We start from the raw sequence: 16,315 nt of genomic DNA, 5'->3' as shown, positions 1-16,315 counted from the left end.
GCTGATCAAAACATCCGTGCGGTTACAGAAGACAAACGTTTTGCGGTCATCCCTAAAGCTAAAGCCAAACTAATCTTCCAGTGGTTTAGAAGAACTGACAACTCCTCTGTACTTGGCCATCAATTTGCTGCTTTCTATCTCCTACAAATGTGTGTGAGAAAAGAGGGCGGGACAGAGTTGATTCCTTGATGGGAACTTGAGTTTCGGCAGTGTGTACTAGACATGTCTACCTATATACAGTGGGGCAAAAAAGTATTTAGTCAGCCACCAATTGTGCAAGTTTTCCCACTTAAAAAGATGAGAGTCCTGTAATTTTCATCATAGGTACACTTCAACTATGACAGACAAAATGAAAAAAAAAATCCAGAAAATCACATTGTAGGATTTTTAATGAATTTATTTGCAAATTATGGTGGAAATAAGTACTTGGTCACCTACAAACAAGCAAGATTTCTGTCTCTCACAGACCTGTAACTTCTTCTTTAAGAGGCTCCTATGTCCTCCACTCGTTACCTGTATAATGGCACCTGTTTGAACTTGTTAAGTTCAGTATAAAAGACACCTGTCCACAACCTCAAACAGTCACACTCCAAACTCCACTATGGCCAAGACCAAAGAGCTGTCAAAGGACACCAGAAACAAAATTGTAGACCTGCACCAGGCTGGGAAGACTGAATCTGCAATAGGTAAGCAGCTTGGTTTGAAGAAATCAACTGTGGGAGCAATTATTAGGAAATGGAAGACATACAAGACCACTGATAATCTCCCTCGATCTTGGGCTCCACACAAGATCTCACCCTGTGGTGTCAAAATGATCACAAGAACAGTGAGCAAAAATCCCAGAACCACACGAGGGGACCTAGTGAATGACCTGCAGAGAGCTGGGACCAAAGTAACAAAGCCTACCATCAGTAACACACTACGCCGCCAGGGACTCAAATCCTGCAGTGCCAGACGTGTCCCCCTGCTTAAGCCAGTACATGTCCAAGCCCGTCTGAAGTTTGCTAGAGAGCATTTGGATGATCCAGAAGAAGATTGGGAGAATGTCATATGGTCAGATGAAACCAAAATATAACTTTTTGGTAAAAACTCAACTCGTCGTGTTTGGAGGACAAAGAATGCTGAGTTGCATCCAAAGAACACCATACCTACTGTGAAGCATGGGGGTGGAAACATCATGCTTTGGGGCTGTTTTTCTGCAAAGGGACCAGGACGACTGATCTGTGTAAAGGAAAGAATGAATGGGGCCATGTATCGTGAGATTTAGAGTGAAAACCTCCTTCCATCAGCAAGGGCATTGAAGATGAAACGTGGCTGGGTCTTTCAGCATGACAATGATCCCAAACACACCGCCCGGGCAATGAAGGAGTGGCTTCGTAAGAAGCAGTTCAAGGTCCTGGAGTGGCCTAGCCAGTCTCCAGATCTCAACCTCATAGAAAATCTTTGGAGGGAGTTGAAAGTCCGTGTTGCCCAGCAACAGCCCCAAAACATCACTGCTCTAGAGGAGATCTGCATGGAGGAATGGGCCAAAATACCAGCAACAGTGTGTGAAAACCTTGTGAAGACTTACAGAAAACGTTTGACCTCTGTCATTGCCAACAAAGGGTATATAACAAAGTATTGAGATAAACTTTTGTTATTGACCAAATACTTATTTACCACCATAATTTGCAAATAAATTCATTAAAAATCCTACAATGTGATTTTATGGAGAATTTTTTATTTATTTTTGTCTGTCATAGTTGAAGTGTACCTATGATGAAAATTACAGGCCTCTCTCATCTTTTTACGTGGGAGAACTTGCACAATTGGTGGCTGACTAAATACTTTTTTGCCCCACTGTACACAAAGAGAAATGGCAAACATATTTATTACGAATAACCTAATTCATTGGCCTACACTTGCTTTAGAGAAGGCCACTCAAGTCCAAGTGTTTAGTGGTGGTATTCACAATACACAAGCACTAGCAGTGGTTGCATGTTGTGCAATAGAAGGCTGTTATGGTATTTTCCCCTCCAAGTCCTCTAAGGAAATGAAGACTAATTACACCTTAATCCACAGGAAAATGTTGGGTACTGTTTACAATGTAAAAACAAAGCCTTATACAGTTAGAAGACCTATAATTAAGTTATGGTCTAAAGAAAGTGTGCAAACTATCGGGCAATGTTTGCACAATGAAGTAAGTCCTCATTCCCCAAACTACAGGATAAAGTGACAGTTCTGATCATTAATGTTGTGTTATGTGTGAAGTTCAGTGGCAGGGTCAAAGCCCAACTCTAATCTCCCTGAGAGTGGCGTTTCTGATAGCAATACTAGCCCTTCACATGGCAGGATGGGAATATCCCACAGTCACCTGCAACGACCTAGTAGTATCATTTCAAGAGGTGGGGTCACTGACTGGCTATACTGACGGGTACAATAGGCTTGAGAGAGGAGGGGGATGGTTGGATACTGCATCTAATACTTTTTCAAGCACTGCCAGATCAATTCACACAAGAACACAAAGACAACCATCACCACACACACCTGCATGACCCTCAACTTACAAAACACCCATAGATTTCAAACTGTTCCCGCAGCTATGTGAGACACACAAAATGAGTGTGCAACATTCACAGCACTGGCTGTTCTGGTGATATACGGAAATACATGACCACTTCCCCTTCTAATGAGCAAAACCACTTTAATGGCCAGACACGTAGTGGTGAAATCGGTCTGTGGTGTTGTGGAATCATAGACAGTTGTGCTTCTCCCTTCATTTTTACCCCCCCTCTATTTCCACCCCCTTCTCCCTCTCCCTCTCCCTGAGGCGCACCTGCACTCTCTGCACCAGCAGGACTGACTGTGTGTCGTTCTGGTCAGCCTCCAGGATCAGGTCAGTCAGTTTGTGGATGATGACGTCCAGGGGACCCTGCTCTTCCAGGGGCTGGCTCAGGTCCAGCTGAGGACAGACACAAGGGAGACATCAGGGGTTAGAGGTCAGCAAGGAAACAAACAAGGAAAGCTACTGTACCACCACTGCCATAACCCGTCTTTATTTTGTATGCCTGACGTATATTTTTGGTAACACTCTTGGTAACCTATGTAGGATGATGCAGTAGAGATACAGGACTAGCCTGGCCTCAGACTGAACAGTCAGCGTTATATGATAGGTCTGGCTCCTGTGGTCAGTAGAGTACAGTAGGTCGATACGGCTGTTGTGGAGCCACTGGGGGAGTTATGTGGGTCAGCACACATACCCAGAGGACGGGGACACACACGCACCCTCTCACTAGAAGAGGAGACTGAATTGTGCCCCAAAGCCTCTCTTCTACTAGGGTACATGCTGTTCCCAAATCACAAGGAGCCTCTATTGTGATCTAAGCTGAATGGATCCACTGTAGTGTGAGGGAGGGTTCCAGTGTGTGTGTATGAGAGCGTATTCTGATTCTCTCCATCTCTGGGTTTGTGTGCTTTAGACCGTACCCATTTCTAAGTCCCTTTTATCAGCATGTCTGAGTCCGCATCATGTCTATATGCAACTGGGCACGCGTGTGTGCGTGGCCTTCAGCTAGGTTATCTTCAGCAGAGAGACCATGCCTGAAGAAAAAGGGCCAATAATAAACCTATTTTGGAGACAGACACACAATCAGCAGGGGAAAAAACTCAGACTGAGTCTAAGGCCCAGTTTCCCGATAGCAATGGAACTTAGGCTTATGAGTGTTTTCATAATGGATCGTTCCTACAAACGGCCCAAGATGCAACATGCATTTCCCAAAACACCACAGTGACAACGTTTGCAAGTGCATCGTGGGAGCATGTGCCGATACTGATAGGTTCAAAAGAAAGGCAGCGCTGCTCCATTCAAATCTTACATTAACATTAGAATTATTCCACAATACTGATGACAGATCAGCTCCTACAGATATCACCTATGGCTGCAAATATTGAGGAAGGCTTATTCTAATGCCTACCTAATAATAATGCACTAAATCATATTTGGCACATCATTGCGCTCGTTAAATGTCATGAAATATATTGGGACAAACATTTGACAGTAGCTGACAATTAGCAAATTAGAACTCAATGGATTGAGGTCTATGTACCCTACTGTATTTATCTTTTAACATAGTTACCGGTTTTCATTTATTTTTTTATAATTTTCTTGTTTGTAACATTTGCAAAGAGATTGGCAACTTTGTTCTGCAGTTATCAGCGGTCACAGAGACAGATAAACATCTTCATTCTATGTTTAGTGGAAATCTGTGTAGGCTATAAAGTGAGGTGGAAGGGGGGGGGGGGGGGGGCATCCAACTACGCATTTAGCTGTTCTAAACTCAGCAAAAAAAGAAACGTCCCTTTTTCAGGACCCTGTCTTTCAAAGATAATTTGTAAAAATCCAAATAACGTCACAGATCTTCACTGTAAAGGGTTTAAACAGTGTTTCCCAAGCTTGTTCAATGAACCATAAACAATTAAATGAACATGCACCAGTGGAACGGTAGTTAAGACACTAACAGCTTACAGACGGTAGACAATTAAGGTAACAGTTATGAAAACTTAGTAGAAAGGCCTCTTTAGTGTACTAACTCTGAAAAACACCAAGAAGATGCCCAGGGTCCCTGCTCATCTGTGTGAACGTGCCTTAGGCATTCTGCAAGGAGGCATGAGGACTGTAGATGTGGCCAGGTCAATAAATTGCAATGTCCGTACTGTGAGATGCCTAAGACAGCGCTACAGGGAGACAGGACGGACAGCTGATCGTCCTCGCAGTGGCAGACCACGTGTAACAACACCTGCACAGGATCAGTACATCCGAACATCACATCTGCGGGACAGGTACAGGATGGCAACAGCAACTGCCCGAGTTACACCAGGAACGCACAATCCCTCCATCAGTGCTCAGACTGTCCGCAATAGGCTGAGAGGCGCTGGCCTGAGGGCTTGTAGGCCTGTTGTAAGGCAGGTCCTCACCAGACATCACGTCACCTATGGGCACAAACCCACCGTCGCTGGACAAGACAGGACTGGCAAAAAGTGGTCTTCACTGACAAGTCGCAGTTTTGTCTCACCAGGGGTAGGGGTGATGGTCGGATTCGCGTTTATCGTCGAAGAAATGAGCGTTACACCGAGGCCTGTACTCTGGAGCGGGATAGATTTGGAGGTGGAGGGTCCGTCATGGTCTGGGGCGGTGTGTCACAGCATCATTGGACCGAGCTTGTTGTCATTGCAGGCAATCTCAACACTGTGCATTACAGGGAAGACATCCTCCTCTCTCCTGTGGTACCCTTCCTGCAGGCTCATCATCCTGACATGACCCTCCAGCATGACAATGCCACCAGGCATACTGCTCGTTCTGTGAGTGATTTCCTGCAAGACAGGAATGTCAGTGTTCTGCCATGACCAGCAAAGAGCCCGGATCTCAATCCCATTGAGCACATCTGGGACCTGTTGAATCGGAGGGTGAGGGCTAAGGCCATTCTTCCCAGAAATGTCCGGGAACTTGCAGGTGCCTTGGTGGAAGAGTGGGGTAACATCTCACAGCAAGAACTGGCAAATCTGGTGCAGTCCACGAGGAGATACACTGCAGTACTTAATGCAGCTGGTGGCCACACCAGATACTGACTGTTAATTTTGATTTTGACCCCCCCTTTGTTCAGGGACACATTATTCCATTTCTGTTAGTCACATGTCTGTGGAACTTGTTCAGTTTTTGTCTCAGTTGTGTAAATATTTGTATGAACAAAAGATTCAATATGTTAAGTTTGCTGAAAATAAACGCAGTTGACAGTGAGAGGACGTTTATGTGGTCTGAGGCAGTCAGTAGGTAACACATTTTAAGTGCAACTTTAGTAACGATGGTTTTTGGAAACAGCTCAGCGATTTAATGACGCTCCAATAAAAAGGTTAAAATTATGAACTTAGCCTTACGGTGCTTTTGGGAAACCGGGCCCAAAACTGTCTAATAGCAAGGAAGGATACAGCGAGGCTAAGCATGCGCTTTCTTTCCTATCAATAACGATAGGCATTTCGCAGACTCCAACATCAGTACTTGCTAAATATGCAAATAATTAGGCTTACATAGTATGGAATGACCTTTTCTGTTAAACGTTATGAAACCTACTGGTACAGTAAAATGTGTGCTTTAGCCATTGGCCTTATACACACATCCAGAGGATATTTTCCCAGGTACCGGACTGGTCGAGCAGGTAGCCTCTAGCTTGATTCTGTACTAGACGAAAACATTGTCTGTCTTATGTTAAATATAAGAGCACTTGAAAAGCATTGTGTGCATTGACAGCGTTATCAGGGTTATGAGCGTTAGGCCGTTAGCCATTGCTAGCACCAGTGATCCATGTCCCAGAGGGGCTTCAAAAGACATCAATTGCCATTTCTGTTATTGACTCTGATCTTCTTCAGTAACTGGAGAGCAGAGTCAATAAAAGAAGTTTAGCTTGCAGCACTAGTCCAAGCAGCTTCGAGAGGCCCCATTAGTTCACCGGAGTCCTTGGTATTCAGTATAGGAGCCAAATAGACACACCTTAACAGCACACAGTGGGTCAAAAACTAAACGTTCAGCCCAGAGAGATGAAAAGCTACGGAACATGGTCTGGCAGTGTAGGCCAGGCTGGTTAATCATTCTAGGAGAGGTGATGGATACATTACTTATTAGCCTTTGTCCTGCTTTGGTAAAAATGTTTATTTTTATTTTTTTAACTGTCCTACCTAGTTTACGCGACAGTCTGGGGCTGAAAGACTCAAAACACACAAGGACATAGGGATACTGTATATACTGTGCTGTGGAGACAACAAACATCAGAGACAGGGCACACAATACTAAAGGCATAGTAGTCAGCAGAGATGAAGAGGACACACTGGTCTCAGGGCTTGCCCTCCAGCACACGTACGGGTTGTTGGAGAGCAGCCAGAGGATTTGGCTGTGCGCCACAGCTCCTAATCTCCTACTTCCACAAAAAAAGAGGTCCTGTCTACAGCGTGGCCCCTCACACACACCAGCAGTGACATGGAAGTCGGTCCCATCCCGCTATGCACGTCATGGATGGAGCACGACCTTGCTCTAGCACTCCCACAGAACTCTTTGCGAAGCCGCTGATGTTATGCTAAACACTAAAAACAGAAATTGGCAATTGACGTCTTTTGAAGCCCCCCTGGGACATGCAGCACTGGTGCTGGGCCATGCCTGTGACAGACAAATAGAAAATACCCACAGTCCGGCAGGGAGAACAGGTCAAGGGCAGAATGTTTCCAGCTTTTATGCTCGTTCTACTGAGGGGCTTTGTGTTGTCACATTCCCCAGAGAAATGTTTTCTGATCTACAGAACAGTGAGGATCTACAGCAGCCGTTTCACTTCCAACCATATACACTGAACAAAAATGGTAAAGGGTTCGTCCCATATTTCATGAGCTGAAATAAAAAAAATCTAATTAAATGTTCCATACGCCTAAAAAGCTTCTCTAAAATTGGGCACAAATTTGTTTACATCCTTGTTAGTGAGCATTTCCCCCTTGCCAAGATAATCCATCCATGTGACAGGTGTGGTATATCAAGAAGCTGATTAAAAAGCATGATTATTACACAGGTGCACCTTGTGCTGGGGACAATAAAAGGCCACTTTAAAATGTGCAGTTGTCACACACACACACACGCCACAAATGTCTCAAGTTGAGGGAGCGTGCAATTGGCATGCTGACTGCAGGAACGTCCACCAGAGCTGTTGCCGGATGTCCACCAGAGAAGAAGCTGGATGTGGAGGTCCTGGTCTGTGGTTATGAGGCTGGTTGGACGTACTGCCAAATTCTCTAAAACAACATTGGAGGCGGCTTATGGTAGAGAAATGAACATTCAATTCTCTGGCAACAGCTCTGGTGGACATGCCTGCAGTCAGCATGCCAACTGCTCGCTCCCTCAAAACTTGAGACATGTGGAATTGTGTTGTGCGACAAAACTGCACATTTTAGATTGGCCTTTTGTCCCCAGCACACAGTGCACCTGTGTAATTGTAATGGTTTTGACTTCAGGTAATTGTTTGTTAGGATGCAAGGTAGGTCGTGCCTACCAGAGAAAATATTGATGTCTCCTATTTTTGGAGGGAATTAGTACTGTCTGGTCCGTCAAGTCTACACCAATACAAAGGACTCATGTAAAAGTCAGTATAGAAATACACTTTTCATAAACCATTAAAACAATGGAATAATTTCAAAACCACTGTTCTTTTGTGTTTGCTGTATTAAGAAAATAAATGATCACACAATCAATATCAGTCACAAAATAACAACCTTAATTCACTTGTAAATGTCCAGTACCTCAGGCATCCAAACTTGGGAGACATCTGCGGCATTGTGTTCTGACAAAACTGCACATTTTAGAGTGGCCTTTTACTGTCCCCAGCACAAGGTGCACCTGTGTAATGACCATGCTGTTTAATCAGCTTCTTGATATGCCACACCTAAACAAATGTGTACACAAAACCTGAGAGAAATAAACTTTTTGTGCATAATGGAAAAATTCTGTGATCTTTTATTTCAGCTTATGAAACATGGGACGAACATTTTACATGCTGCGTTTATATTTTGGTTCAGTATAGTGCCAGGTTCTTGCACCTCCCTGGAGCCATAGGGTAATTGGACTCATGTCTCAGCAGTGTCTCCCTCGCTCTCTCCTACCTCACAGTAGAGGAGTGTGGAGGTACTCAAACCAAGCCATCTTCATGACGGACCAAGTTTTGGTCGCCACTGCTTTTGGACTGTCCAAACGACTGGAGTCCAGTACTCATTTCTCACTGTAGGTTTGAGATCACTGAGAAGCTGAGCTGAACTCCAGGGCGGAGTGAAGACAACAGCTGCTGAGCCTGTGCTCGTGACTCTCCTAAAGCCTGAGAGAGACGGAGGAAGGACGCTACTGCTGTGCTGCTCTCTCATCTGAGGCTTCATTACTGAAGGCCTGCTGCTCCCAGCCCCCTTGCTCCCATGCCAACCAGTCTTACCCTCACCCAGGTCCACAGGAGAGGGCAGATGGCTGGGGTGATACAGTGCTAGAGGTCAAAACAGGTCAGAGATGAGCATCTCTAGCAGAGATCTAGATAAAGAGCAGTTTTTTTCCTCACCATGAGTGAAAAAACGTAGGCCTCCTAAGATCATGCTACAGAGCGATAGGACTGGAGGGAAGAGAGGAACAGTAACATTTCTTCCCTGAAGGGATGGAATCCTGTTAATGTTTTGTGCTCATAAAATAGACAAGAGCTACATCCTTACTAATTATACATTCAAACCACACCCAATGGGTGGGTTGAAGACACTAAAATCCTTCAGTCAGTCAGTATTCCCTATACCCCCACAGGTATTGTTTAATCACTCCAATAGGCATCCAACTGGTTACCTCAAGTATACAGTCGATTAAACTCCTGAGTCCCTGAACTAAGCTGTAAAATGAAATCCAAAAGATCTCCCTCATTAAATGTTGGATTCCTCTGACTAGTAGCTACTCCCAATAGACTAGAGGAATAGACTTTACGGAGTGAGTCTTATCAATCTCGGTGAGCTTCAATTAAAATTATATACAATTCCTATTTTTGATCAGTGGGAGAGATACAGTAACAACCAGGAAATTAACTTGAAATTCCCTAGCACTCAGCGCATGATAAACATTTTACAACATTTTTCCTGGGCAGCAACATTTCCTTGCCCGGTTCCACTTGCTAGCAGAGAACATTGGCTTCCCCTAAGTCTGGTGGGTTAATATGATCAGCTCCAAAACATACAGACTAATGTACGGAGCCTTGGGAGAAGGCTGCTTTCTCATGAGCTCAGGGCAAACGGGTCAATATTAATGAGGTTGTGGAAATCACTTAGAGAATGATTAGCATGAATGGAAGGCAGAGGAGGACAAGAGGGAGAGAGTAAGATAGTACAGATTGTGGATATATGAATGAAACGGATGAAGATAGCGGAACCTTACTCTTCATCCTCAGACTTTTTCCCCCTCACAGAGAAATCCTGAAGTTTTTCCCACACTAGATATGGAAATATGAAATGAGCTCCCTAAGGGACGACCGATTTAGGTTTGTTCACAGAGCATGATGTCACAATCGCTGCCATGCCCTCCAGATGTTCTAAATCTCTGCCATTGACATTACTGACTGACTTTCAAAACAGGGACATAAATGTTGCTTTATTGCAAGCTCTGCTCCAATAAATGAGTGATATTACAATTAGTGGGCCTATGGAGGAAAACTGGCTATCATGGCCCCAGGAAGGTTCTCAGCAGGAAAGGTTCAAACTCCTTTGCTTAAAATAGAACAATATTCTCTAGCCATTTTTTGTCAGCCTTTAAATCAGTGAGTCCCATGAATTAGGTATTATTCCCAGAAAAACTGAAAATGTAAAAGTTACCCAAACACTGCATCAAAAGGGAACAATAAAAGCCTGTTCACAGGAAAATGAACTGTGCAGATGTTTATGCAAGGCAAAATGGAGTAAAGCATATGATTATTTTGGTTGCCATTATTGATGTTGTTTACCACCAGTCTACTAGAAAAGACTTGGCTGTTATAAACAGGGTCAGCAATCGGGTCAGCTTGAAAACTACAAGGACACAAGTGAGGGCTGGAACAGGTGGTGTGTGTGTAGTGGGTTTAACCTTGATCAGACCACCTCTTCCTCAGATTCACCACACAGCCAGACAGGAGCAACAACACAGATAAGAGCTGTCCTTGTACAGTAACTCTATAAAAAGGAGTCTTGAAGACAACATCCCAATTCAAAACAAACAGGGCTATTGGGACCAGACTGGCTCACTATATTGTGAGTGATTCCACCCATTATCATCTACGGATTTTACAGACTTCTCCGGAAAGCACACAGACCTGCAAGAGGACATTGTCATGTTTCTCTAGCTGTGTAACATTTAATTTCAAATGGTTGTCATCTCATCCAACTGTCCCTATATGTTTGCAAATATCAGGATCAGAAGTCGGTATTAAAAACAGCACTTTAACACAAAACAGAATGTAGCTAAATACAGTGGGGAGAACAAGTATTTGATAACCTGCAAAATCGTCAGTGTTTCCTACTTACAAAGCATGTAGAGGTCTGTAATTTTTATCATAGGTACACTTCAACTGTGAGAGACGGAATCTAAAACAAAAATCCAGAAAATCACATTGTATGATTTTTAGGTAATTAATTTGCATTTTATTGCATGACATAAGTATTTGATCACCTACCAACCAGTAAGAATTCCAGCTCACAGACCTGTTAGTTTTTCTTTAAGAAGCCCTCTTGTTCTCCACTCATTACCTGTATTAACTGCACCTGTTTGAACTCGTTCCCTGTATAAAAGACACCTGTCCACACACCCAATCAAACAGACTCCAACCTCTCCACAATGGCCAAGACCAGAGAGCTGTGTAAGGACATCAGGGATAAAATTGTAGACCTGCACAAGGCTGGGATGGGCTACAGAACAATAGGCAAGCAGCTTGGTGAGAAGGCAACAACTGTTGGCGCAATTATTAGAAAATGGAAGAAGTTCAAGATGACGGTCAATCACCCTCGGTCTGGGGCTCCATGCAAGATCTCACCTCGTGGGGCATCAATGATCATGAGGAAGGTGAGGGATCAGCCCAGAACTACACGGCAGGACCTGGTCAATGACCTGAACAGAGCTGGGACCAGTCACAAAGAAAACCATTAGTAACACACTACGCCGTCATGGATTAAAATCCTGCAGCGCACGCAAGGTCCCCCTGCTCAAGCCAGCGCATGTCCAGGCCCATCTGAAGTTTGCCAATGACCATCTGGATGATCCAGAGGAGGAATGGGAGAAGGTCATGTGGTCTGATGAGACAAAAATAGAGCTTTTTGGTCTAAACTCCACTCGCCGTGTTTGGAGGAAGAAGAAGGATGAGTACAATCCCAAGAACACCATCCCAACCGTGAAGCATGGAGGTGGAAACATCATTCTTTGGGGATGCTTTTCTGCAAAGGGGACAGGACGACTGCACCGTATTGAGGGGAGAATGGATGGGGCCATGTATCACGAGATCTTGGCCAACAACCTCCTTCCCTCAGTAAGAGCATTGAAGATGGGTCGTGGCTGGGTCTTCCAGCATGACAACGACCAGAAACACACAGCCAGGGCAACTAAGGAGTGGCTCCGTAAGAAGCATCTCAAGGTCCTGGAGTGGCCTAGCCAGTCTCCAGACCTGAACCCAATAGAAAATCTTTGGAGGGAGCTGAAAGTCCGTATTGCCCAGCGACAGCCCCGAAACCTGAAGGATCTGGAGAAGGTCTGTATGGAGGAGTGGGCCAAAATCTCTGCTGCAGTGTGTGCAAACCTGGTCAAGAACTACAGGAAACGTATGATCTCTGTAATTGCAAACAAAGGTTTCTGTACCAAATATTAAGTTCTGCTTTTCTGATGTATCAAATACTTATGTCATGCAATAAAATGCTAATTAATTACTTAAAATCATACAATTAAAATCATACAATGTGATTCTGGATTTTTGTTTTAGATTCCGTCTCTCACAGTTGAAGTGTACCTATGATAAGAATTACAGACCTCTACATGCTTTGTAAGTAGGAAAACCTGCAAAATCGGCAGTGTATCAAATACTTCTTCTCCCCACTGTATATGTGAAATGCATTCATCCTGTAAACAATGTGAAAACACTTTGGTATACTCTTTGTGACCCTGTGCACCCCACTCACTCCCAATACAGCATCTCTCCCTCGTTATAATAAGGGATGACAGCTTTATACATGGACTAGCATAACGCCGCCAGAGCATGATAATGGCTGCCATTGTCTCCCGTGAGGCGGCCGTGCCACTGACTGGCACAAGGCTCATCTTCCTGGCAGCTCGCACCCTCACCGACTCAAAAACAAAACCTGCAGGTGTCGGTCTGCACTGTGGCCTCTCGATTGGCCAGTGACAGCAAGAGCTGGGCCATATGGACAAAAATCCATATTGTGATAAACTGCCTGAACTGATGCAATACCGATAAATAGAACAATACCTTTATAAACATTAATGTTAACCATGTTTAAAAAATATACACTGCTCAAAAAAATAAAGGGAACACTTAAACAACACAATGTAACTCCAAGTCAATCACACTTCTGTGAAATCAAACTGTCCACTTAGGAAGCAACACTGATTGACAATACATTTCACATGCTGTTGTGCAAATGGAATAGACAAAAGGTGGAAATTATAGGCAATTAGTAAGACACCCCCAAAAAAGGAATGGTTCTGCAGGTGGTGACCACAGACCACTTCTCAGTTCCTATGCTTCCTGGCTGATGTTTTGGTCACTTTTGAATGCTGGCGGTGCTCTCACTCTAGTGGTAGCATGAGATGGAGTCTACAACCCACACAAGTGGCTCAGGTAGTGCAGTTCATCCAGGATGGCACATCAATGCGAGCTGTGGCAAAAAGGTTTGCTGTGTCTGTCAGCGTAGTGTCCAGAGCATGGAGGCGCTACCAGGAGACAGGCCAGTACATCAGGAGACGTGGAGGAGGCCGTAGGAGGGCAACAACCCAGCAGCAGGACCGCTACCTCCGCCTGTGTGCAAGGAGGTGCACTGCCAGAGCCCTGCAAAATGACCTCCAGCAGGCCACAAATGTGCATGTGTCAGCATATGGTCTCACAAGGAGTCTGAGGATCTCATCTCGGTACCTAATGGCAGTCAGGCTACCTCTGGCGAGCACATGGAGGGCTGTGCGGCCCCACAAAGAAATGCCACCCCACACCATGACTGACCCACCGCCAAACCGGTCATGCTGGAGGATGTTGCAGGCAGCAGAACGTTCTCCACGGCGTCTCCAGACTCTGTCACGTCTGTCACATGTGCTCATGTGCTCAGTGTGAACCTGCTTTCATCTGTGAAGAGCACAGTGGCGAATTTGCTAATCTTGGTGTTCTCTGGCAAATGCCAAACGTCCTGCACGGTGTTGGGCTGTAAGCACAACCCCCACCTGTGGACGTCGGGCCCTCATACCACCCTCATGGAGTCTGTTTCTGACCGTTTGAGCAGACACATGCACATTTGTGGCCTGCTGGAGGTCATTTTGCAGGGCTCTGGCAGTGCACCTCCTTGCACACAGGCGGAGGTAGCGGTCCTGCTGCTGGGTTGTTGCCCTCCTACGGCCTCCTCCACGTCTCCTGATGTACTGGCCTGTCTCCTGGTAGCGCCTCCATGCTCTGGACACTACGCTGACAGACACAGCAAACCTTTTTGCCACAGCTCGCATTGATGTGCCATCCTGGATGAACTGCACTACCTGAGCCACTTGTGTGGGTTGTAGACTCCATCTCATGCTACCACTAGAGTGAGAGCACCGCCAGCATTCAAAAGTGACCAAAACATCAGCCAGGAAGCATAGGAACTGAGAAGTGGTCTGTGGTCACCACCTGCAGAACCATTCCTTTTTTGGGGGTGTCTTACTAATTGCCTATAATTTCCACCTTTTGTCTATTCCATTTGCACAACAGCATGTGAAATGTATTGTCAATCAGTGTTGCTTCCTAAGTGGACAGTTTGATTTCACAGAAGTGTGACTGACTTGGAGTTACATTGTGTTGTTTAAGTGTTCCCTTTATTTTTTTGAGCAGTGTATATTATCCTTTAACCCATAAGAGTCTAAGCCCCATCTAAGATGTGGGAGGGGGATTCTAACTAAGCTATAGGGAGTTGTTTTAAGAAGGTAATACCAAGGATTATTTTGCTATTTGAATTCTAACATGCTGACTATACAGGGCCCGGGATCAGGACAAGCAGGTTGAAATATCAAAACAAACTCTGAACCAACTATATTAATTTGGGGTCAGGTCGAAACGCACGAAACATTCATGGACATTCAGCTAGCTATCTCTTGCTAGCTAATTTGTCCTGGGATATAAACATTGGGTTGTTATTTTACCTTAAAAACCGCACAAGGTTATTTTTTTCAGGGATCTTTGTAGAATTTTGACCCATTTTGGGTCACACAAAATTGTGTGTCCTCTACTTCGACAATTAATCCACAGATAAAACGGGAAAATTAGAACATTTCTAGTAATCTCTCCTTCAGTGGACATTATATGGCAGTTGGCAACTAACTAAGGTGCACTAACCACCACCTGGACTGGAGTGTGGACTTCAGCTCAGTTTTCAGAATCACCCACGTGGGTATATGCTCCTAAAAGCCAATGAAGAGATGGGAGAGGCGGAACTTACAGCGCATCAAGCAACAAAAATAGAACCAAGTCCTATTTTAAGGCCTGGCTATGCAGACGCTCGTTGATACACACGAGCAGTTTGGATGAAATTATTGAATAACATGTTTGTGTAAATTAATTTTGTAACGCAGCAGTGTGGCCAGCATGTTAGACCCCTTGAAGTATCAAAAACAATACATACACATTTTTTGTATGAAAAATAATTTTTGGGCCTTACTGCCATTATCCCATACAAACGCATTGAATAACAGATTCACTACACTGAACAACATAGTCCCCCCCCCCAAAAAAAATCAAAAGGAAGTTTGTTCTGAAGTGTCTGTCCAATATCTGAGAGATATACAGTACCAGTCAAAGGTTTGGACACACCTACTCACCTACCTGGCCTCCACAAATCACCCGACCTCAACCTAATTGAGATGGTTTGGGACGAGTTGGAATGAAGAGCGAAGGAAAAGCAGCCAACAAGTGCACTGTTGGAAAATAATTCCAGGTGAAGCTGGTTGAGAGAATGCCAAGAGTCTGCAAAACTGTCATCAAGGCAAAGGGTGGCTACTTTGAAGAATCTCCAATCTAAAATATATTTAGATTTGTTTAACACTTTTTTCAGTTACTACATAATTTCATACGTGTTATTTCATAGTTTTGATGTCTTCACTATTATTCTACAATGTAGAAAATAGTAAAAATAAAGAAAAACCCTGGAATGAGTAGGTGTGTCCAACATTTTGACTGGTACTTGTATGCATGTATTTAACCTCAGATTTTTGGCACTAAACAGTGTCCATATATACTTCCATTTGTTTTTTCAATTGGTACCGAGGGACCTTAAGATGAGTCGTGAGGCCTGTGGGGTGTTCTAGAGCAAAACAGAACCGACATGTACATGTTCGTGAGAGATTCTCACCTTTCCACAGAGGGGTCATATTAGTGTGCAGCCCAAACTGTTTGGAAGTTACAGACAGAAGTTGGTAGATTGGCTGAACCGACTTCAGACGAGTCCCAAGACGCTTGTGGGGGTCGTAAAGCAAAATGGAGAACACGATCGTGTTGGTCTCATCTTTCCATAGAGTTCATAATAGTTTGTAGGC

The 16,315-nt window shown here is 44.4% G+C and overlaps 1 protein-coding gene across 7 annotated transcripts in view; it reads right to left on the bottom strand.

Moving 5' to 3' along the window:
* The window catches only part of LOC139530887 (inositol-tetrakisphosphate 1-kinase-like), a 64,236-nt gene that overhangs the window by 29,073 nt on the left and 18,848 nt on the right, over window positions 1–16,315 (bottom strand). For all 7 annotated transcript variants that reach the window (XM_071327667.1, XM_071327669.1, XM_071327668.1 and 4 more), the window contains one exon: window positions 2,816–2,941. In XM_071327667.1, the coding sequence (XP_071183768.1) occupies window positions 2,816–2,941 (126 nt within the window). The remainder of the gene's footprint in view (window positions 1–2,815; window positions 2,942–16,315) is intronic.

This window comes from Salvelinus alpinus, chromosome 9, assembly GCF_045679555.1.
Source record: "Salvelinus alpinus chromosome 9, SLU_Salpinus.1, whole genome shotgun sequence".
In the NCBI taxonomy this organism is placed as follows: Eukaryota; Metazoa; Chordata; class Actinopteri; order Salmoniformes; family Salmonidae; genus Salvelinus; species Salvelinus alpinus.
This window is presented reverse-complemented; position numbering and strand designations above follow the sequence as displayed.